We start from the raw sequence: 22,543 nt of genomic DNA on the forward strand, positions 1-22,543 counted from the left end.
CACAAGGATTAATTAAAAAGATATACAAACACACGAATAGAAATGAAAGGGAATTTTAAAAATAAACCACTTTATTGATATTAGTTCATGAATAAGTTTATTATCGTATAAACTAGCCTTTATTAACAAACAGTCAATCTCTCATATGTAAAGTTAAAGAAATTATATACAATAGTTGTAAAATATATGGGTATGCTATATGTGACTATTAAAATTTGTAATCTAATAATATTTTTACATTTTTGTGTTCTAAAATTGTAACATATTCAATTGTTTATTGTTTTCTCAGGCACTAAAATATATTTTAACAATTAAATTAGTTGAAATATTAACAGGTCTATTGTAATACGTAATTCATCCACTCAAAATTTCCACCTACTTTGCCTATTTATATTAGCCTGCCTATTTAAGTTTGATAACATATAAACATAATATAATTACATCAAATAGAATATATCTGTAGTGTTATTAACATGTAATTCGTTTTTTAATCCTACTGACTTAATAAACGACTTCCTAATACTCCATTTTTGTGACGTCACAACCAATCCTTTATAGAGAAATAATATTTTGAAGTGAATGTTGAATTATATAAAAATAAGAAAATTCCTATAACTACAAAAAATAGCTTGTAAACTATTTGCTCTGTAAATTAAATGCATGTTAAATAATATTATTATTTCTGAATATTTTATCACAAAATGGAATTATTGAAGAACTAATTTAGCTGGCTTATCGTCAATTCGACGAGATGAACCATGTTTAAGTGTAAACTCTCTCTTGATATAGGCAAATAGAAGGTCGGTTATCAGAAAAATTTGGGCTGTTGCAAATGATAGTGTAACTCCAAAGAAGAAATTGGCATTGGCAGAACCAGAGTAGATCCATAGATGCCAAACGGTGGGTCCAAGTACAGATGTGATGATAAATGCGCATCCGACAATGAATTTTTGTTGCATAACTGAAATAATAGTAACAATATTAGTTTTAAAAAAATACTAAAAATACACCATATTCAAAAATTATTTAAGATTTAAAAATTCTTTATATAAAAAAAATTAGAAAAGAAAATACATACATGTAAAGAGATGTTTCCACAAAGGCAAAAGGGCTAAATAAAACCCAACATCGCCCACACAAGGATAAGATCGGAATATTGTAGAGAGAGCTATCAGCACCGTAGCTAATAACACTGGTTCTTTATGAAACCTCAGTGTTAAAGGAACCACATATAGTGCCAGTGCATTTATTTGGAATGCACAGACAAACAGCAGTCTGAAGTGTTCAAACATCTCTGTGAAGAAGTACCAGAAGAGGCCAATATTAGGTTTTAAATCTGGTACTGTTAGTCTGAAAAAACAAGATGCAATTTTATATCATTTTAATCTGAAATGCAAAACTAAAACGCTTAATATAGAAACACAATACAAAAAGTATTTACTTACATAAATCCATAAGTATTATAAACATAGCTGTACGAGCCATCCATAATATATGCAGAGATGTAAATCAAAAAACCCCAACACAAAACAAAGGCAAGAAGTGTTCTAATATAAGAACACTTATTACATCCCTTATTTACATCTGCTAATAAAATTGATATTGGTACAACCAGAAGAATGGGGTACAGAGCTTGGTGAGTAGCCAGCGCAATAAATATACAAGCAAGCAATTTTTGTCCACTTGCAGCTCCCCACAAAGACATGCTTATTAATAAATTTTGAGTGACAGTACTGGTCATTCCGACACAGTTCAATACAGAATAAGGATTGAATAAATAAACTGACAAAACATAGTCTGGTGCTTCATTTAACTGAGATTTGTTCAAAAGCATTGTTTTGGATTCCTCGGCTACATGTTGTTTGTTCTTTTCTTGAGTCTCTTCAAAAAGTCGAACAAACGCCTTCGAAGTTTTGTATAGAATATGTGCAGTTAGAATGTCCATAAAAGTGAATATAAGTGGTAATAGATAAGGTACTTTTTTTAATATAAAATGAAAAAACACAAGCATTATAGGAGACTCGTGAAACGAGTCTCCTTCATAAGGATCTATCCCATGATCGTACAAATATACTCCTTCAATTAACCTCTTCCATGAGTTCAGAGGCGTTGCTATTTCAACTCTATTAGCAATTGTCTGCCAATAGTCTGTATGAATAAGCCAATATCTCACTATGCCGGCTACAAAATATTTCCGCATTAAAGCCATTGGATATAAATAATTTCTATGATAAATAACAGTTCCACATCAATCAAGCAGCTTCATTTTGTGGTTTTCAAATTGTGTGTACTGAAAAATACATCAGTAAAATTGAAACTGACAGAGTTATGACAAAACGAATGTGTCAAAGCTCAAATGTCTATCTCTCGGTGTTAACATTTATAAGAAACAACTAGAGATGAGCGTTTAAACGATGATCATTTAATATAACATTATTTTAAAATAAGCACTTAAGCACATTAGGTTTTTTAAGTACTTATCGTTATTTGCTAACAATTTAAATGCTATATGTTAGGTTAAATACTTTAAACGTCAAAGCCATACGATGAATCGATTAAAATACTATGAGTTTAACTAAACTACATGACATGCCCTAAATACAACAAGATAAAATTAAAATGAGTACGTATTTTTATAGATTAAGGCTTATTTCTAGAACTCGTTTGTAATAATAAACCTAGCATTTTGAAAATGTCTCGATCGATGATCTCTATCACATAAAATACTCGAAATAATCGAGATTTTTAATATTTTATAGTATAAATTCATAGTAGGTATATAAATAATAAGCAGATGTTTATTTGCTTTTGAAATTTAAATAGATTTTAAATTATTTTTTAATCATTATTTCTTAGAATATCGTGTATACAAAATAAGCATACCATATGCAATATGTCTCGATCTCATAATTATATGATGTTTATGATAGTCGACTTATATAATTTATCCCGGTAATTCTTCGTAATTTTATCTGCTTATTTGTTTTTTTTTATTTGAATTATTTGTAATGTTTTTTTTGCATTGGCAAGCATCGTTTGCTGATTTTCGATTTAATTTTTGCGCGATGTGCAAATTGTGATAAGAATTTCTGTGAATTAAAACATTAATTTGTTTAAATTCTCAGGATTTTTTTTCTACAGTGATTTTTGTTTTTTATAATTATGATACTTAATTAAAGTTATGTCTTTAATGTGCATAGCAATTATTGAAAGTATTACTGCACCGCCTTCTTGTGACGAAAATAATCCTAATTCTGCAAAATGCAGAGGACAGTCTCATTACTTCATTGAAATTGTTGTAGACGATAACATAAACTAATATTGTTTCTTCTCATACACTTGTTTCATAGTGAAAATGCAATGGTATTAAGTCGTACAGCCACTCAATTAATGTAATTGTATTTAAGCAAACAAATTAATATTTTTAAGTTTTTTCCACATAAAAAAAAAAACATTTAAGGAAATGGAATGTTTTGATGTTTTTTTACTTTTCCATCAATTTAAATCAATTTTTAACTTTACAACGGTCTTGCAAATGCAAATGCAAACTATCTTGATTCGGAACTAACAAGAGAATAATAGTAAAAATAGTTGTCGTAATGAGGCGAACGTATTTCGTCTATTGAAAAGCACTCTCTGATGTATATGCATTATAAGTCGTGCAATAATAAATATAAAAATTACTCGAATCTTTAAAAAATATTTATATCATGTGTAGCAATTGTCTCTCCTATTCAGAATAGTTCCTATTCAGAATATTTTGCGCTTAAATTGCGTATAAACCGCTCACAGTCCGAGAAGCACGTTGGAGTCTAGAAGTTAGCAGAATTGACACTCCCGCGTCTCGGAAATCACGTTAAGCCTAAGGTTTGACGTCTATTTTTCCGTACCTGTCCGATTTCCCGTCCTATATGTGCAGATGGCTAGTCCAGCTTGAGCATGGTCAAAAATCAATTAAAACAGTTAGGACAATAACATTGGATTTTTATCAAGAATTAATAGCAACCCGGAGTTTAGTAGTTTGCTATGCTTATACACCCGGTGTATAAGCATTTACAGAAAATGACAGTCAAGTTTATTATACTTAATAATTTTATTTTGAATTTAGGTTCTAAATTAAATGTAAATTAATGTTCTTTATTTGTCTAGGATTAAAATTGAAAAAAAAACTTCAATCAAATACTTTCTTATATTATATTTACATATTTAATCTTTGTATTAAGAATGTATAATCTTATCACATGTGTGCATACAATAATATGTATTCCCGATGTCACCATTTTATTTTATATTGCAAGATTGAACCAATGTTCATATGCTTACTGTAATACTATTTATATAATCTATGCAAAAACAATAGTATTACTACATACTCTTTTCCTTGAATGTATTATTCGGATATTTACGACGTGTTAGGGAACAAACGATTAAATGGAGTTTTCAGGAAGATCTTGTTAGCTACTCTAACGCCAATTTTATCCCAGTTAGCTTGTACTATTGGCAACAGTTCCTTATACAACAGTCTCCAGTTTTCATTGACTATTTTCACTCCAAGGGCGGCTGTAAAAAGAACAATTAATATAGTACTCTCATTATATATAAATTTCAGAAATGTTGAGACGATTTTGTAGCTACGAGTTTCGGGTAAAATACATTTATTTCGCTTTTAGCATTACCACATATTATAAATATAGACCTATTTTAAAGTTCGACATTACATATGCAGTAGTGAACATGTCCCTAATTATTTACTACATACTTTTACTTTAATTTATTTCATACATTTGTAAACATACTATATAAAATACATTTTATTCGTTTTTAAAAAAAATAAGTATATATAACCATTCATTTATCCGTCCCATTGAGTCGGAAACCATGTAACGATCGTCTATTACTTAGAAACGGACAACTAAAAACCTAATTTCTTAAAAAAATTAAAACTGATGTACAAACTTGCAAGCCCAATTTCACTCTTTAAGTGAGGAATTTTCAAGAAATCTTTAACGTCTGTCTATAACTCAATAGGTAACGTAAGACTTAATAAAGACTTTGATCTCTATGTAATCTAAAATTTCGAATTTATGAACAAAGTTTTGGAGGATTCCAAAGGAGATGAATTTTGAAAAATATGTTCTTATTGTTTTTTAGTTAATTGAGTCAATTAAACATTTTATTTATTAATTAACAACTTCAATTCCTTTTCAACAACTTTTTAATAGTTTACAGTTAATAACTATAGAAAAACTAAATAATTTAATCATTACTAGAAAATTAAATACAATGAAAACTAAACTCGTTTAAAATAAGAATTTAAGCCATAGGATATCTTCAGGAACACTTTACAAGTCTGTTTTTTTGTCTTAAAACTTAATTGGATAATTCTACTGTTGTTTTATGAGTAATTACAAATTACTCGTACACTTGGCAAAAATTAAATACGACCATGGCCTTGCAAATTAATTGCTTTTAACGTACATTACAATTTCAGCTTATGTCTACAATTTTGTAATGTAACCATGAATCAAATAAAATTACTAGGCTATTGTTATTGCCGAGTGCTTCTTACAGAGAAGACAATATCTATACAAATACATATTATAATAATAATACATATTATAATAATAATACATATTATAATAATAATATATAATACATATAAATATAAGTAAAGAAATCTCTGATTAATGCATTTGTTTATTGGAGACTTATGAAAGCGTCAAGAGGAACTTTTATTTTCGCTACCGTGACGCCTCGACGGCTGCACCTTGAGTACCTAGGCGAAATAACCCATCACCTATCTAACAGCAAAAGCGCTCTTAAATAATAATCTGTAACGTTTTTCCACACAATTTATGTTTTACGTCTTCTCCAAATAAATGAGTCGACTTTTTTTTGCTGTTTTCGAAATCGTTTGAGAAGACAACACTTATTGATATAATTGTCAAAATTTATACAATAATATTAGTACATAATAGAATTAGCCTTATATATTTATTTCATTATACTTAATATTTTAAGAATTGAGGCAAAATATGGGGCACCTTTTGAATTAGTTAGTTTAGCCAATTTTAATGACAGAAAGAGTTAAGAGGACTATAAGAGCTAAGTGTCAATAAATAAACCTTACATTTACCTTGCGATTTGTTTATACCTCCACTATAAAATACTAAATACGTTCTTGATTAATATATATATTATTAATACAGAATTATTTCAGTTAACTATTTATAACCACTTTTTAATAATAAATAAAAATGTATATTATAAATACTATATAGCCAACATTCAAAATGTCATTTGTTAAGAATCTATAACTTATTTTATATTGATGTACTTACTCAATTCTTTGGTTTCCGGCGATTCATTAGTAAGATAAATCTGCATGTTACTAACATCTGGTCTCATGTAGAATGATTTGATCTTCATATATACTTCATTATTAATTGTCTCAGGTTTTCCATCTAGCTTCCACGTGTATACAAGGTCAGCTATAAAAGTAAAAAAAAAATTGGATTTATAATTTTTACTAATTGCAAGAAACTAGAGTTAAAGTTTTAGCTTTGTTAAAGAAAAAATATATCTCAAATGAAATAGCGCTGTACAAAAAACTGAAGGTTAAAAATCGATTCATGGTTTCAAAATCCATTGCAAAAAATCTAAATGGACGTCGCAACGTAAAGTGCTCGTTTCTCAGATTATTTTTGTCCTTGTCACGACGATCAATGAAGCTTGTGACTGGAATTAGGAATGCCTAACGGCCCTTCACATGACGATGGTACTTGCTAATTACTTAAGTAAGGAAAAAAATGTCCGATTTCTGTCCGAAGAATTCTTCTTTCTTATTTGTTAGTTTTTTTTACGAAATTTGACCATTGAGTAGAGCGACGTTCGAAATGAGCAGACTAATTTTTTCTTATTATTAAATACAACTCTACAATATAACGGTGAGTAATAAACAACCAAAAGCCAAGGAGAGTTGGAAAAGCTAATTGTCTCTCTGTATAATTATAATTTTTGCAGTATTATAAAACACACTGCACTTACCCAAAACCAAAAAGGATGACGGCGAATAATAGCTATAAACTATAGAACAATACGAGACACGATTAACGTTACAGATAGCATAGTGTATTCTCTTGGACTTACTCATATTTGTAACAAAGGTTCCGTGAGCGATTACATTTAAAGCATTGTAACTGCCGCTGCCTTCGTATCGCCCGCTCACTGACACCGCAGGGCTGAACATGTCAACTTCTAGATGAAAACTGTCATCATCTACTCGTAATCTGGAATGTTTAATTATATTTTAATCTACTTGTTCACAATCCACGATTATTATTATAGGATCGAAAGCATACCTTGCATCTCGAACGGTGGACTCTTTTAAGCCGATTACTAGTATGTCTTTGGTAACCATCTTGGCTTGAATCTAAAATAATATAAATATATGATTATCCTATATAATTTGTTTATAGTATTCGTGAAAATTTTTAATTTGCTGTCACAGTATCTCATAAGCCAAAGAGTTAAAAGTAGAGTTGTAAGGAGTAGGTATTTGGTATTCGGCGAATTCGACTAATTTTTCAACCCCAAAGACGCTAGACGTGGTAAGAAATTTTAACTATTCCTCACATTGCGAATACAATGGCCCTTCAAACCGAAAACACAAAATACTAAGTAAATATTGCTGTTTGGCGGTAGAATATATGACTGGACTTGCTCAAAGACTGTTATCCAAAGAAAAAAAATTAATATGTGTAAAATTGACAAATAAACTTTACGCTATTTAAAAAATATTACTAGACCATTTGCAAATATTTCAACGCGTACGCAGCTACAATTAGTAAATATAATTAAAATAATTTATTATGTAAACTTGATACAAGGTTTTTTAAAGACGGATTGTAAGTATATTAAACAAATTAATATTTATTTTTATTTTATACAAAGCCATTTTTTTAGTAATTTTAGGGTTATTATTATATTTGTTTCTTTATTTACGCTACGATTATTATTTAATTTTTAACGTAATGTTAGTTTTTACCTATTTGAAGGAAAGAATACAAAATTTAATTAAATAGATATATTTTTCGCAAAGTTACACTAATATATTCCTTTCTTTCCTACAAATAAATATGTTTACGAAACATAAAAAACTTTGAATGTTACGGTGTTAAAAAAAGTTACCATATAAAAAAAACATATTTGTTAATTCAGTTACTTATCAGGACGATCATATCATTTAATTTATTCTACATAATTATTACTACTTATATTTCCTTTACATGACTTGATTCCTTGATTGTATTTTTATGTTTTAATGGACTTAAGATTAATTTAAACCAAAAAAAATCAAGGATTTTTTTTCTTTGTTTAAAGTTTGATTATATCACGAAAAGCATAACAACAGCATAATTTTAACTTCAAAACTCGTTAATACATATTTTTGTTGTTTCAGCCAAAATGTATAGTTTGATATTTGTTTTAGTGTACCTACAGCTTTTATGTCAAACATGTACGCATGGATGGATGAATATTTGACTATGTAAATATTAGTTCAACGTGTATAGATGTGTGTGATAAGGGGTTAAGAGTTAGGCAATACCAGAGCGAGCATAGCCGTTTTCGACAGGCGCCTCTGTTCGTATCTAGTCTTATATTTAACAATTTATTTAGGTCTTTATTGTTGCTTAATTTTTATTCGCTGTTTCTCTCATTTAGTTTTGTTTATTCAGTGCTTGTGAATTTACGACAAAGTGTGAAGTGAAGCTGTACATATTTTGTAAAAGCTGATTTCCTTGTAACTTCTGAACTTAATTTTTTTATTGTCATCTCGTCTATTATGCCTTTATGTAATAATTTAATTTAAGATATGACTCGATACATTCAACAGAAATACTAACATAGTCCAGTCGTCAGTACGTCGGGACGAACGGGTGAGAAGTGCAATTTTTTTGGACGACAATTTAAAGTTAAGAGTTTCGAGGCCCCCAATAATAAGTAATATTCAAAATTTGGCTTTCTCGCTTCATTTGCATATGTATATAATGACTGGACTAACACTCATATGATGTCATAATGATTTTGATACTTGATGACGTATCTCCTTTTACGGCGTTTTCTACACTTTAACCTTTCGGGACCAGTTTACGCTTCTTTTACTTCCTAATTTTTTTCTACCATATATTATTTGTTTTTATAATATTTTACTGTATATAATATAGTAATCCTGTAATGCTGAAATCCTAATCCAAAAAGATAAATATTTGGCTTGAACAATTTCATTAAGAATTAATTTAAAGCATTATTGCCCAATTTTTGTCTGTGCTCCATTGAAGTTCATAAGTTACTTAAGTAGAAATGGGAATGTGTCGTGGTTTTTATGCGTTTTACACAGAACTGGCTTATCACCGCGAAAAATAGGTAAAAATATAGGCAAAGTAGGTTTTAGAATATTCTAGAAAAGTAATATGATTCCTGAGATGTCAATATGCAATTCCATCTGGTACACGGCTAGTCCACAATAATTATTCTAATTAAAAAATTAGTATCTTGTTGTCCTAGCCGAGCGCGGAACTAAGCATTATATATTTTCCTTAACTCGTTAAGGCTGTACAATAAAATCAAAAACATTTTACTGAACGCCCGTTTTGAGGAAATCCGCTTACTTATTATCTTATTTAAACACATTCTACAATTAACTATATGTGATACTATTACCATTTTCTATTTTTTAGGTCAACTGGTAGAATGGTTTTCTACAAACCGAAAAACAACAGTACGAAATGTTTAGCTATAGTATAGCAGACAAGTACTCATCCGAATAGAGCCTGCACAAACCCTCCGACACAAACTAGAAAATTGCACAAAATAAACTGTAGTATATTCAATTACGAAGACACGCCCCTCCACGTTAAACTATTATCAACGTGAACGAATACATGTATGTGAGTGCTCTTGCTTACAATGTGTCTTAGTGTGCGTTAAACTCAGAGTAAAGACAGAAAAAAAATAAAAATTAGAATTTTTTATGTCATTATATATTTTTTTGTAAAATGAATAATATTTTCGAATATGTTACCCAACAGTAGCATACATACATATATGTCAATACAACCTACCAAGATAAATATCTCTAGGACAGATTACAATGAATCGCAACACATGAACTATAAACGACGGCGAATTTATAGATCTTGACATTATTGGTAAGCGTAATGTATTTTTAAGATACAAATATAACTTATTTTTAATGAATAATCGTTTATATAGTATAGAGTATATAAAAACGGTAACTGAACATTAATATTTCTTCTATTGTCTTGCAAGTAACCGTTTTGTGAAATAGGGAAATTGTAGCTCAATAAAATCTATATTTCAAAGGTAAGGAGACTATTGCGACCGTGCGATGTTAGGTAACTTGCATTTGTAACAATTTTAACTATTTTCTGATCTGCGTGATTTTGCATGCGTTTAACGTTACTCTGCCTTCTTCGATCGTTGCTTAATGCTATATTATAGTCTATGAGCTTTCTCATTGGACAACTACAATATGACCGAATATGATATTTAATAAAACAACAATACTAGCCGTCTGAACAGAATAAATACGCTAATTGGAAATTACTTATCGCCCGAAAATATCCATTGAAGCTCACCACATTTTGGTGCAGAATAAGGCTGTGAGTTATAAGGAAAAAAACAAAGACCGAATGCTATGCTCCCAATAAGGAAGTGCCTGTAACGGTCTAGACCTTGAGAGGTCAGAATTAGAACAATTGTATCGTATAAGTCTGGTTTCAATAAGTTAATAGTTTAGAAGTTACAGTTTTATGCAGACGATACAAAGCGTTACGTACATTTTATGCTATAATATTTTTCCGTAACATTTCCATCGCCGTGATTACGAATCTATGATGTTATAAAACTGTCAAATACATGTTTATGATACGTATACATTTCATGTACCATCGCATTAACACATTGATAAAACCACGTTTGTATCGTGATTCCGGTATGATTACCTGTTTTTTTTTTTACTTTTTATTAATATGGTCTTTATAAATATTGAAATGATTCAAACTTGTAACGACTTAACTTGGATCTTATAATACATTATAATTACGATACATTTGCTATAGGAAACAAAATGATATGGCAATTATTATTAGTTCTTTTTTAGTCCATTGCTTTTTTGTATTAAACTGTGATGAAATAAAGTTCTTACTTGATTATTTTTGTATTCTATTTTTTGTTCTTTCTGGTGATAGGGGTCGACAGGCGGCACTCCTATATCCTTAATACCTCCAGCCATTGCAGTGATACCATTCTGAATAGCGTCTACGAGGCAATCGTTCACATCCGGAGAGTTTCTGTTACATGTTTTCAAGTATTTTTCTGGAAATAAAATAGCTTTTACAGTAATGTTTTAACACCATCTAGGTACGTAAATTACTCTGCCAAAATTTATTAATTTTTCACTTGATTTGTTTTTTTTTTTTATTGATTTGTACTTTTTTTTAATCGCATACATTATAAGCAAATGTTGTTATTAATATTAGTATTTTTTCTTTGAGCAAGAAATATACTCGATCATGTTTAAAAATGGATCAATGTACATAATAATGGCTAATACACTGGTCTGGATCTTTTCACTCGACGGTATAATGTAGTACGTAATGTTTTTGACATTTCTTCACGAAAAAGGCGATTGCTGGAGTTTTTTTTATGATATAGGTAGGTGGACGGAAAATGAGCCACTCGATGGTAAGTGGTCACATCGCCCATAAACATTGATAGTGTTAGAAATATTATCCATTCCTTACATCAAACGAGTACCACCGTACTTATTCAGATGCCAGCCCTACCATCTAATATACCTACCATCCTACCTATCGTCTTACAAGAGAGATCATCAGGCCATGTTTAGAATCCTGTTCGTATTCGAAATGGCGAGACAATGAATAACTTTCGGCGAACTATCCTAAACCATGATTCAGAATGTTTTTCTACGTACAATATTAGGAACAAAAAAAAACAAGTTTTTAGAATAATAGATATAAACTTCGCACTTACGCACGATGCGATAACATATGGTCCGTTGAACATCATTGTAACGTGATATTATAAGAACATGATATTAAATACGTATTTGCAATGACGTATCACTTCTTGTTCTATATAACAAAACCATCAATTATAAGAGTCATAATCGCCGACCATAATAAGTATGTTTATATGATATTACACTATTGGGGGCAGATTTCAATTTTGAAACAATATATAACTTCAAATGGTTGCATTTATAATAAGTTAGTTATCGCCTGCTGCTTAGCTCGCGAGTTAGGGTTTGTTCGTCAGGTGTAAGGCATCAAAAGTACGTTCTTCCCTCAGGTTCAAGCTTACTTCCTACTAAATTTTATCAAATTCTGTTCAGTGATTCTGAGTTCCTCAAGCAATTATAAAGATAATCAAGATATTTTGATGGGTTAAAAAAATCGTCTATTTTGTTTGACATATATACTTTTGGAAAGAAACATATCAATATATGTTAATTTTAATATTGATTATTGATTAATATTTGTTTAAATGTCAACTTAATACAATTATTAAGTTGATATTTATAATTATAAACAAGTATTAAGGAACGATCAAAATTTGAAAAACATCATAATTTTAAATTCCTTATTTTTTGGTAAAGGTATTACGTGACTCAAATATTAAAACGTTTCCGAAATAGGAGTTCGTGCAGAGATTTACAATTAGGATTTATTTTGTGTGGGTTCAAATACGATATACATTACATTTTCCGTATCATATCACAGTACATAATGTCTTTATTATTGAAAATATGGCGATTTATGGCAACATCTAAAAGTTGATTTCGATCATGTATTAAAGAAGTTACTTATTCCAAATTATTTGAATCGCTCAGAATCACTTATTCATATTCGTGACATAGTAAAATAATATTATCATTAAAACTTTATAATATATTATATATATATTAGAGCATTATCTTATTTGTCTGATTGAAATTAAAAAAAAAAAACAGACAAATTGTTTTTTAATTATAAATTTAAATTTGGAATAATTTTGTTTTTTGTTTTGAAGATACTACATACTTCATACACTCACTTTAATAACACTTATTTTAATAACTCACCTATGTCAACTGATCCAGAACAAGCGACGACTATACTAAATAAAAAACTGACCGAACGCAAAACCATTTTCAATTTGTTTTATTATTAAATTATAAAGCAACGTGTGTTTCACGTTGCGCTGTTAAAGGAGGTTTGCGATCTACAACACAACCTTCGTCAGAGTTACGTATGATATTGCTGGCAACTGAGATTGCAACAGCTTCTCAGTGTTCTCAATGTCATCCACTTGTACCACGGAATATATTAGTTAATATCAACAACAATTTAAATATTACAATTATCATATAAATAACAAAACATCGCTTAGGTAAAAGCTTATAATAGAATTATTTTACATAATCACGTAGGAATTGAAGCGTTGTTTGGGTTTGTAGTTACAGATTTACGACCAAGCATTTTTTAAATTCCACATTTATTACTGGCAAAATTGTTAAGTATAAATCAGGTCAGTTTGGGTCAAGAGAACGTTTATACTGTCGTCTAAATACAGCGCAACAAATTCATAATAATTATAATCGATTTTAAATAATTAGATCTTAACTTAGGAGATGGCCATCCTGTCATTTTGATGTTGACCAAATCAAAGTGAAGGTAAGGTTAAGAAAATGTAACGGTCCAGGTATTAAAAATTTTCAAACCCATCGTTGATTCGATAGCCATTTCCGAAATATTAATCTTCTCTTTCAAGACAAACGACAGATATTCATGACCGAGGTTCAATCACTTCCACCCAAAGCGGCACAAATAAAAATATATCGTCATCAAAAATGGTACTTACAAATAATAGATTGTATAAAAATAATTAACCGATTATTTAAATATAATCTGCATTAAAGCATTTTCATTTAAATTTAGAATGCATTGATTATATTTTTTTAATTAAAACTAAAATTCAATTTAATTCTTTCGGCAAATATAAACTGCTTTACTCTAATATCCGAGACCTTTTTATTTTTAATGATAAACACGCCTGGAGTCACACTTTGTTGATTTTCATGCACGATATATAAACTTAATTATTTATAATTAACATATGTGATATAATTGACAAAAAATAACCTACAAGTTAATTGCCGGTGTGAACGTGAGTTTTTGTATTTGTTATGCTATCACGTCTTAACTTTTAAAAGATTAACTTAACAATTAAACAGATTTATTTAGATTTATTTATTGACGGTACGACCACATTATTATAAGCCCTTATGTGGCTTTTAAGTTGCCAGCCCAAGCTGAGCTGACTAACTTATTTAAGACGTCACGACGCTTTGTAGTTAAAAATTAAGCGGTTATTATTATTACATGTGGTCGTTCATTGTTCTAATTCCGATCGTAATTATTATTATTGAAAATTTGAGCATAGCATATTACTCTTATCTTTCAAACATTTCTTATTGATTCTAAAGCTCGTCATCAATTTTCAAACAAAAAGAGAAAAAATGTCGATTGATAAACAACAGAGAACTATATATATTTAATACATCAAAGATTAAAGATAAAACTTTGATTTACATATTCCATTCAATTTGCTTGTATACAGTTCTGCGATATTAATACATAATACATAACTATTCCATTTTACTACTTATTTAGACTTTAACTTTACTTCTAAGTTCCGATAATAACTTCACCGACATTCGAAACGCCATCTTTTCCCGGATCCGTAACGAATATCATAGATTATTCAAGCTCTTTTCTTGAGGTTGGTATTTACTATAGATACACTTACTTTACAGCAAACCTTAACAATGCTAGGTAATTAAAGTTTATGACCTTACTTTTTCCTAGGCCTTCAGTTTAATGATCTACTTATTAACTTGACCTCAAATACTATCACTAAAATAGATTTCCGTGTTTACTCATGTATATTAGCGTTGTATATTGTTCAAGATATTCATGATATTGTATTGTTTGCTGATGATACCTCATTACTTTTTAAAGTTTTCCTGTCAGAAACAAGTGTATTATCACTGATGTAAAGTTGGTTTACAACAAATTATTTATTGCTAAATGACAAAATCGTACAGTTTGCCTTACCTAACATAAGGAAGCAACACTCAAAACTCACAAGACGGAATGTTTTTATTAAGTGGGTATGCTTATAGTTGCTTCACAGTATGTTAACAACAATATTATGTTTATTACCAATAATATAGACTATTCCGAAAGAAACGGAGATAGACGTTGTACAGATATAAAGGAGGAAAGGTAAACTAATAACACCTAGTTTCCGACTTCGCAAAGTCAATACAGGGTATTCATTTCTATAATAAGATTTCAAAGTTATTTTTGACTTATTAGTACCTATATAGGCCAATTAATAATTAATATGATTAAAATGATGATCCAAGATTTACATATATATATATATATATATATATATATATATATATATATAAGAAGCAGGATGCCGAACAATTGGGTTCGGGGATTGATCCGACATTTGTAAGACTATGTGGGCGTGCAATGGAGATATTCATAAAATAAAACGTATTTAATATCGTCTAATCACTGTATTCATTGATTCAATAATCGTACACCACAATAATATCAAAGGATTACAATAATTCATCTCGATTAAGAGCAAATGGGTTTGCAAGCAACCATCGCATTCGAGAAGCTTGTCAAAACATAACGACTCGCGTTGCCATGGCACTTACAACTCCATTCGGAGTGACCCGCTCTTATAAGTAAATCAGCCATCAAACATTATTGCCAACTACTCGATTCATTAATTATCCAAATCAACAACCAAAGTAACCACGCTCCGATATATATCGGAGCGTGGTTACTTTGGTTGTTGTATATGTCATGTCAAAAAAAGTAAGGCATATTACTCAATACATAATATTATATTATCAATAAAAAAGCGTGGACTTAGTATTAAATACTATGCCTGGAAATCAACAAAATTACTTGATTTCCGGGCAGAACATATACATATAAATTGAATTGTACTTTATAGATATAAACTCTGTAATTAAAATATTGGTGGTTAAGAGTAACTATTGAGTTTCTGCTCGGTAGAATATACTTTTTGATTTGACTTTGACTTTGACTTGACTTGACATAAACATTTGTTGTTTTTAAATAAATTAATATTTATTTACATAACGAGTAGGTACTAGCTGTTACCCGCCCGCTTTGCTGGACAAAAAGGAGGGGATGAATCAACGGAATTCCAAAAATCAATAACATTACTTACTGACGATTTCGCGTCGAGTGTTATATCGATAAATAGTTCATTAACTTACACGTTATTGACAAAAACAGAAAAAAAACTAAAGATTGTCAAATACTCAATTCGCAAATGTTTAACTTAGACAGATGCAATGGTTTGAAATTTAAAGTTTGTCTTTTAACACTTTAGACTAAACTAAACTATAAGCTTTAAACTAACCTTACCAATATTACATTTTATAATTACATAAGAATTATTTACATTGATGACAATTGATTAAATAAGTGTATACAAATTAAAACTAAATATAGGATGAATTATAAAATTAATGACCGCGTGGTAACAGCATTTCCTCATTAAGCATGTTTCCACATGTTACCGGTAGGGGCGACGAGAAGGGGTGCTATATATTTTATAAAACTAATTTGGAATGGGCTCTTTCCGTTTTCCGTCCTTTGCCTACATAACGTATTACTAGATAAAGTAATCTTAATATGATTTTATGTCAAGTTTTAAGGATGTACAAATGTTTACCTACTCCTTAACTTAGATTTAACGATAAATTATAATTATTACAAAAAAAAAAAAATAATGTGTGTACTTTTTTTAATTTAATATGAAGTTAATTAATATGTATTAATTTTAACAACGAATTATTACAATTGAAGTGTCCACATAAGATATTGTACTGTTTTTATTTATTTTCATGCTAAAGAATAATAACCTTGGAGGATGTATAAATAATTTTAATATATTTTATAAACTGCAGTAGGTACAGGTTTTACGTATAGAGTCAAGTCTGAAGGACAGCACACGAACATGAGCATCGCATCGTAAATAAATCATATGTAAATATAACATACAGACGACGACATAATAAAACATAAGAACAAACGAAATAGTATTAAAAGTGAGGTTGCTCACTAAAAAATCAAATTAAAACTTTTTGTTTTAATTCCACTAAAAGAAATCTTCATAAAGGCGATTTTAAATATCGAATAACATATTCTGCAGAAGGTACTTGGTGGTAGGGCTTTGTGCAAGCCCGGCTGGGTAGGTACCACCTACTCATTAGATATTCTACCGCCAAACAGCAGTACCTACTCAGTATTGTTGTGTTCCGGTTTGAATGGTGAGTGAGCCAGTGTAACTACAGGCGAAAGGGACGTAACATCTTAGTTCCCAAGGTTGGTGGCGCATTGGTGATGTAAGGAATGGTTGATATTTCTTACAATACTATGGCCGGTGGTGACCACTTACCATCAGGTGGCCCATTTGCTCGTCCGCCTACCGATAAAAAGTTATTACATATGAGTAGGGTATATGTATTATTTCTATCTTAAGATAAATATGATGTATACAGAGTATTTAAGAGACTTTAGAGTATCTAGAAATATAAGAGACAGACGACTTCATTAGCAGGATACTAAAAATATAAAAATGTTGACAATCCACTAACGGTGCTAATTAAATGCAATTGATAGTTTATTCTATGAGGATATATCTATTTGTTTTTATATCAATGTGTGTGTAAATCATTTTCTAATAAAATACTCGTAGCACAGCTGTACATGTGTTGGGTAAATAAATTTAAGCATTACAGGAAAATCCTTCTGAGTTTCAATTATATAATTTACTTATGACCATTGTAAATATTTACTTAAACAATAAAATCTTCAAAACTTCTATAGTTTCATTTTGATTCCGTATGGTAATAAAAAAATAATGCAATAATTTTTCTAGAAATAATAAGTGCGATTGATTTTGTTGAAGTGAAATAAAAAGGTATCTTCTGTAATTTTTTAGCAATGTCATATTTGAAGCTTTTAGTACAATTTGTTAATCAGGCGCTTGTTAAACCAATAAAATATGTCATTAAAAAGAAAAAACATAAGAACCGTTAAGAACACCTTATCCAAATATTGACAATTACTTTTTTTTTTTTTTATTTAGAAATAAAAACCCACAAATCATGGTTTTGTGGTTTAGAGGTATGTATTATATATTTATAAGTGTTATTATATAAAATTAATGAAAATAAGTAAGTATTATTATATAATAGGAACATCTTCGATTGGGTCTCCATTCGATCACAAAAAAAAAAACAAATCAAAACCTGTTCAGCAATTTAGGAGCAACGATCACTTAAACAGCGAAATTTGCTGATATTCCCTATAACAACTCTTTTTTCAGTTAGAGTTTTTGAAAATAGAAGAGAGCTAATGACTTATCTAACTAAATTCTGCGTCTTTCTAAAAAAACGTATATAAATAACCATACCTAGATTTAATATGACGAAATATCTTTGACATTTATGCGGACTACGAGTTCAACTATAATGTATATGTATTTGTAAAATGTAAACTAATTTCAACTATACACGTAAATGCTAGTTGCATTAGCACGTAGAGCTCCGAAATAAAAAAAAATGTAGTATGTCCACTTTAAAGTTCAGACAGTATTGTTGCTATTTAAATAGATAATGCTCTTATATCTTTTTAAGATAATCATGATGGAACATTTGGATATTACGTAAACAAGGGTATATTAAACACAATACAAGTAGGTACATAGTTCGTGTAATCTTTGCACTACAATAATCGCTTATATTATTTGTTAGCTGGCTATGGCACACTTATTAAGGTTTTATTAATGTTAATTAGAAGAATAAGAAGAAATTTAATTTTGCCAAACTTTTATTTAAGAGCCGAGATGGCCCAGTACGAGTTCAAACTCAGGCAAGCTTAATTTGTGTTTATAATTCGTCTCGTGCTCGGTAAAGGAAAACATCGTGAGGAAACCTGCGTGTGTCTAATTTCAATGAAATTTTCCCACATGAGCATCCACCAACCAGTATTGGAGTAGAGTGGTGGAGTAGGCTCAAAATTTCCCTCAAAAGGGAGAAGAGCATTTATCTCCGCAGCGCAATATTCACAGGCATACATTTATTTTATTTAACTTGCAATGTCTGTTAGTTTATTTAGGTGAAATCTTGCAAGCTGAAACCATATACTAATGAAATGACATGCTAGTTTCTGCCTAGTACTTAATGTAAAATGTCCTTTGTACATTACCAAAAATTAGTTCGTAGATAGTTAAAAATATAATTATATATATTGTATACTTTATTTTTTGGTTTGACTTTAGACTAATACATGCTTTAGCCATAATAGTTTTTTTTTCAGTATGTTTAAGCATTCGCCATTTTTGGTAAACGTATGGAACATTACTAAACAAGCAACAATTGAAACATAATATTAGCTTAAATAATATTTATTTTATTTAAGAATTTATAGACCGAAGCGACGTATTGAATATATATTATAACAAAAATATCAATTAAAATAACTATGTTAATTATTTTTTGTCGCGTTCATATTAATTATTATTTCTTTTAAATAACGGATCGAAATGTTATCATTTATGTGGTCATATAAGACGTACTACAAATCACAACAAAGTGTTATTTCGTTATATGTAATCACAATTTTTAAGTACAATGTTATTGTATACGGAAAGATAATATCGCTAAGATATTTTCTGTGCTTGATGTTATGGACCTGATTTGGCCGACGGTGTTTGTAATCGTATTTTATCCGAAACTTAGGTGTATTCATTTAGAATAGCTACGACCCGGTTAAGATGAAACGATGTACCTTCACTGCAAAGAACCCTTCTACGTTGGTTACCTACTATTATTACGGTAACAACCTCATGATATTGTTCACTTATTTCAAAACTCATATTACTCATAGCCAAATTTGAAAAACTGAGAACACGTAGTGTTTTAAGTAAAATAAATAAGTTAATACTGAAAGTACTTGTAATACATTACTGTTACAGAAAGGATGGGTTAAAAAAGAAAATTAAATATAAAAAAATTGCGAAGTGTTTGGACTATTAAACTTATATCTATGCTTATATTATAAATGCGAAAGTTACTTTGTCCTGTTACGTTTTCAACTGCTGAACCGATTTAGATAAAATGTTGGTATGGAGAGAGTTTGAGTCCCGGGGAACGACATAGGCTACTTTTTTTAATTCACCTTTCGAAAAATGGGTGTAACGGTTTGTGTGGTAGTTTTATTAATTTGTTGCGAGTATAGCCGTAGCTTCAGATAGTTTATTATCATTTTATGAAACAAATATCCAAACATTGCTAAATTCAGTAAATATACTTTCAGTAGCCAAGCCGAGAGTCATACACAGACTTTCCATGTTATTTAACATGTTGCTCCAGTTTCGGTGACAATGCATTTTTATGGTAATGTGATCTGATTCTACACCCAGAATTTGCTCTAAACGAAGAATATCCTCGACGAACAAGAGCAATGGGACGATAATTTTCAATACCTACGTAAGCTTGTTTTTAAAAGTGTTTATATGTGTATATTAAAAGGTATATCGTAGACAGAAGTATAACAAGTGATTAGTATACAAAAATTAAAAAATAAAGGAAATAGAAACGAATAATTATTGATAATGATAACGTTAAAAAATATATAACACCGAAATACGTCTAATCTCACGGATTAGATAATTTAATTTATCTCGATTTATTGCACATTTCTAACAAAAAGCGGCGTGTTTGTACTCTAAAAGCGTCACAGAATAACAATAGCGGTTCACTCATCCTTTATGAGATGTAAATAATAAAACAGAACAGTTAAGAGTCAAGCTACCAATTAGTCCGTGTTGTGCCGATACTTATTTATTTATTTATATACATACAGATTTCTAGGCACCTCGTCTTTTTTCTTTTACTTATTTAAATATCTTAATATACTCGTAGACATTATTAATTTAGTAAAAACGCTTGTAATAAATATATTCATAACTATGTATTTTGTGTGACACTGTACTTGAACACCCTGATTTCTTTTTGAAATACAAAGTTTTCTGTGTCTATCTTCCTGATTTTTGGGAACTTTCATACCCAAATATTTCATTGGTACCATGAGAGTGATGAGCGGTGGTGTTGTTTTTATACGATCAATCGGAACACTACTATTAATAATTAAATAATTTCTTTTATTTATTGAATTTATAGTTAATCTCTGAAATAATATTTCGTCATCCAGCTATAGAGAATTATATATATTTTAAAAAAGTTTCTATTAGTTATGTATCACAGAATTTGATGGCAGAAACTTTTAAAATAGAGCCTGAGATTGTCAAGAATGTGTGCATTTGGGAGAAGTTATTCCAGAGTCAAATATTTTGATATAAAACCTTTAAACTACGTACGTGAGATACCGTACGTTTCGTTTCAATGAAAATAACATAGCATTAATTTAATTAATCGATTTAGTTTTCATTCTTCCCGATAATTTGCCATATTAAAAATGACATAGATATTTACGTCAATGTCAATCAAATGTTTGACATTACAAAGAATTCCAAGGTCCTGTCAACAGCACGACTACTTCTAATTTTTAAGACCGATTTCCATAAACAATAAAGTGTACATTTTAATTAAAACGCAGAGCGTTAAATGCACTTAAATAAATCATGTAGCATTTTAAGGTTTTAAATGTTAAGGACAATATTAAAAGTGTAACTAGTTAATAGTGCAACGAGTGCTTCTTAACATATCAATGTATATTAGTATTTACCTTTTGTCTTGTTTACCTCTTAATAAACTATGTACCTATTCATTACTGTTAGGCTCTCCGGCATATATGTTACTCATAGCCGGCTTACTGTCTAATAATATGGACACTATATTATCAACCAAAGACATAAAGATGATACCATAGACAATTAAATATATTCTAGATGGATAGTTAGATATACTCCTAACAGCCACGTAGGTCTCCAAGTCTTTAGCCAAAAATACTATGTACTAAATGTTCGCTAATTTAAATATGGATCAATCACATGTCAGTAGACTAAGGTAAGATTAATGAGAGTCGTTATTTCAACAGGTCATTGACATCAAATACGATGGCTTTTGTAGTTATGCTATAGGTGTTTTGCGACTGCCGTTACGGTACTTTGTCAATATATTATATTTTGCTCTTAAATATTTACTTATAGGTACTTACATGGTTGATATCGTTTTTATTATGTAACATAAAAAAAAATTATAATACCTAGATAAACGTCGTTAATATCTCAATATTTATAATACAGCAGATTTTAGGTTATTTTTGTTTTTTTTATTTATTCAATTGTTCTAATCTCCTCATCAGAC

The 22,543-nt window shown here is 29.7% G+C and overlaps 2 protein-coding genes across 2 annotated transcripts; both read right to left on the reverse strand.

Annotated features, from left to right (window-relative positions):
* Positions 1-522: 522 nt before the first annotated feature.
* Positions 523-2,320, reverse strand: LOC125069341 (phosphatidylinositol glycan anchor biosynthesis class U protein). The gene is made up of 3 exons (XM_047678844.1): positions 1,446-2,320; positions 1,079-1,350; positions 523-961 (listed from the first exon to the last, which is right to left on the reverse strand). The coding sequence occupies exons 1-3, from the start codon at positions 2,207-2,209 to the stop codon at positions 708-710; spliced, it is 1,290 nt and encodes a 429-aa protein (XP_047534800.1). The 5' UTR covers positions 2,210-2,320; the 3' UTR covers positions 523-707.
* A 1,908-nt stretch (positions 2,321-4,228) lies between these two features.
* LOC125069428 lies at positions 4,229-13,347 on the reverse strand. The gene is made up of 6 exons (XM_047678960.1): positions 13,169-13,347; positions 11,231-11,400; positions 7,362-7,432; positions 7,150-7,289; positions 6,342-6,491; positions 4,229-4,560 (listed from the first exon to the last, which is right to left on the reverse strand). The coding sequence occupies exons 1-6, from the start codon at positions 13,233-13,235 to the stop codon at positions 4,403-4,405; spliced, it is 756 nt and encodes a 251-aa protein (XP_047534916.1). The 5' UTR covers positions 13,236-13,347; the 3' UTR covers positions 4,229-4,402.
* Positions 13,348-22,543: the final 9,196 nt, after the last annotated feature.

This window comes from Vanessa atalanta, chromosome 1 (genome assembly GCF_905147765.1).
Source record: "Vanessa atalanta chromosome 1, ilVanAtal1.2, whole genome shotgun sequence".
Taxonomy (NCBI): Eukaryota; Metazoa; Arthropoda; class Insecta; order Lepidoptera; family Nymphalidae; genus Vanessa; species Vanessa atalanta.

Excerpts from the sequence above, each read along its gene's own strand:
- LOC125069341 (XM_047678844.1), bottom strand. The coding sequence starts at position 2,209 with ATGGCTTTAATGCGGAAATATTTTGTAGCCGGCATAGTGAGATATTGG. Across the intron at positions 1,351-1,445 it reads TATAATACTTATGGATTTAT|ACTAACAGTACCAGATTTAA; the intron begins GTAAGTAAATAC and ends TTGTTTTTTCAG. Across the intron at positions 962-1,078 it reads GTGGAAACATCTCTTTACAT|TTATGCAACAAAAATTCATT; the intron begins GTATGTATTTTC and ends CTATTATTTCAG.
- LOC125069428 (XM_047678960.1), bottom strand. The coding sequence starts at position 13,235 with ATGGTTTTGCGTTCGGTCAGTTTTTTATTTAGTATAGTCGTCGCTTGT. Across the intron at positions 11,401-13,168 it reads TTCTGGATCAGTTGACATAG|AAAAATACTTGAAAACATGT; the intron begins GTGAGTTATTAA and ends TTTTATTTCCAG. Across the intron at positions 4,561-6,341 it reads GCCGGAAACCAAAGAATTGA|CCGCCCTTGGAGTGAAAATA; the intron begins GTAAGTACATCA and ends TTCTTTTTACAG.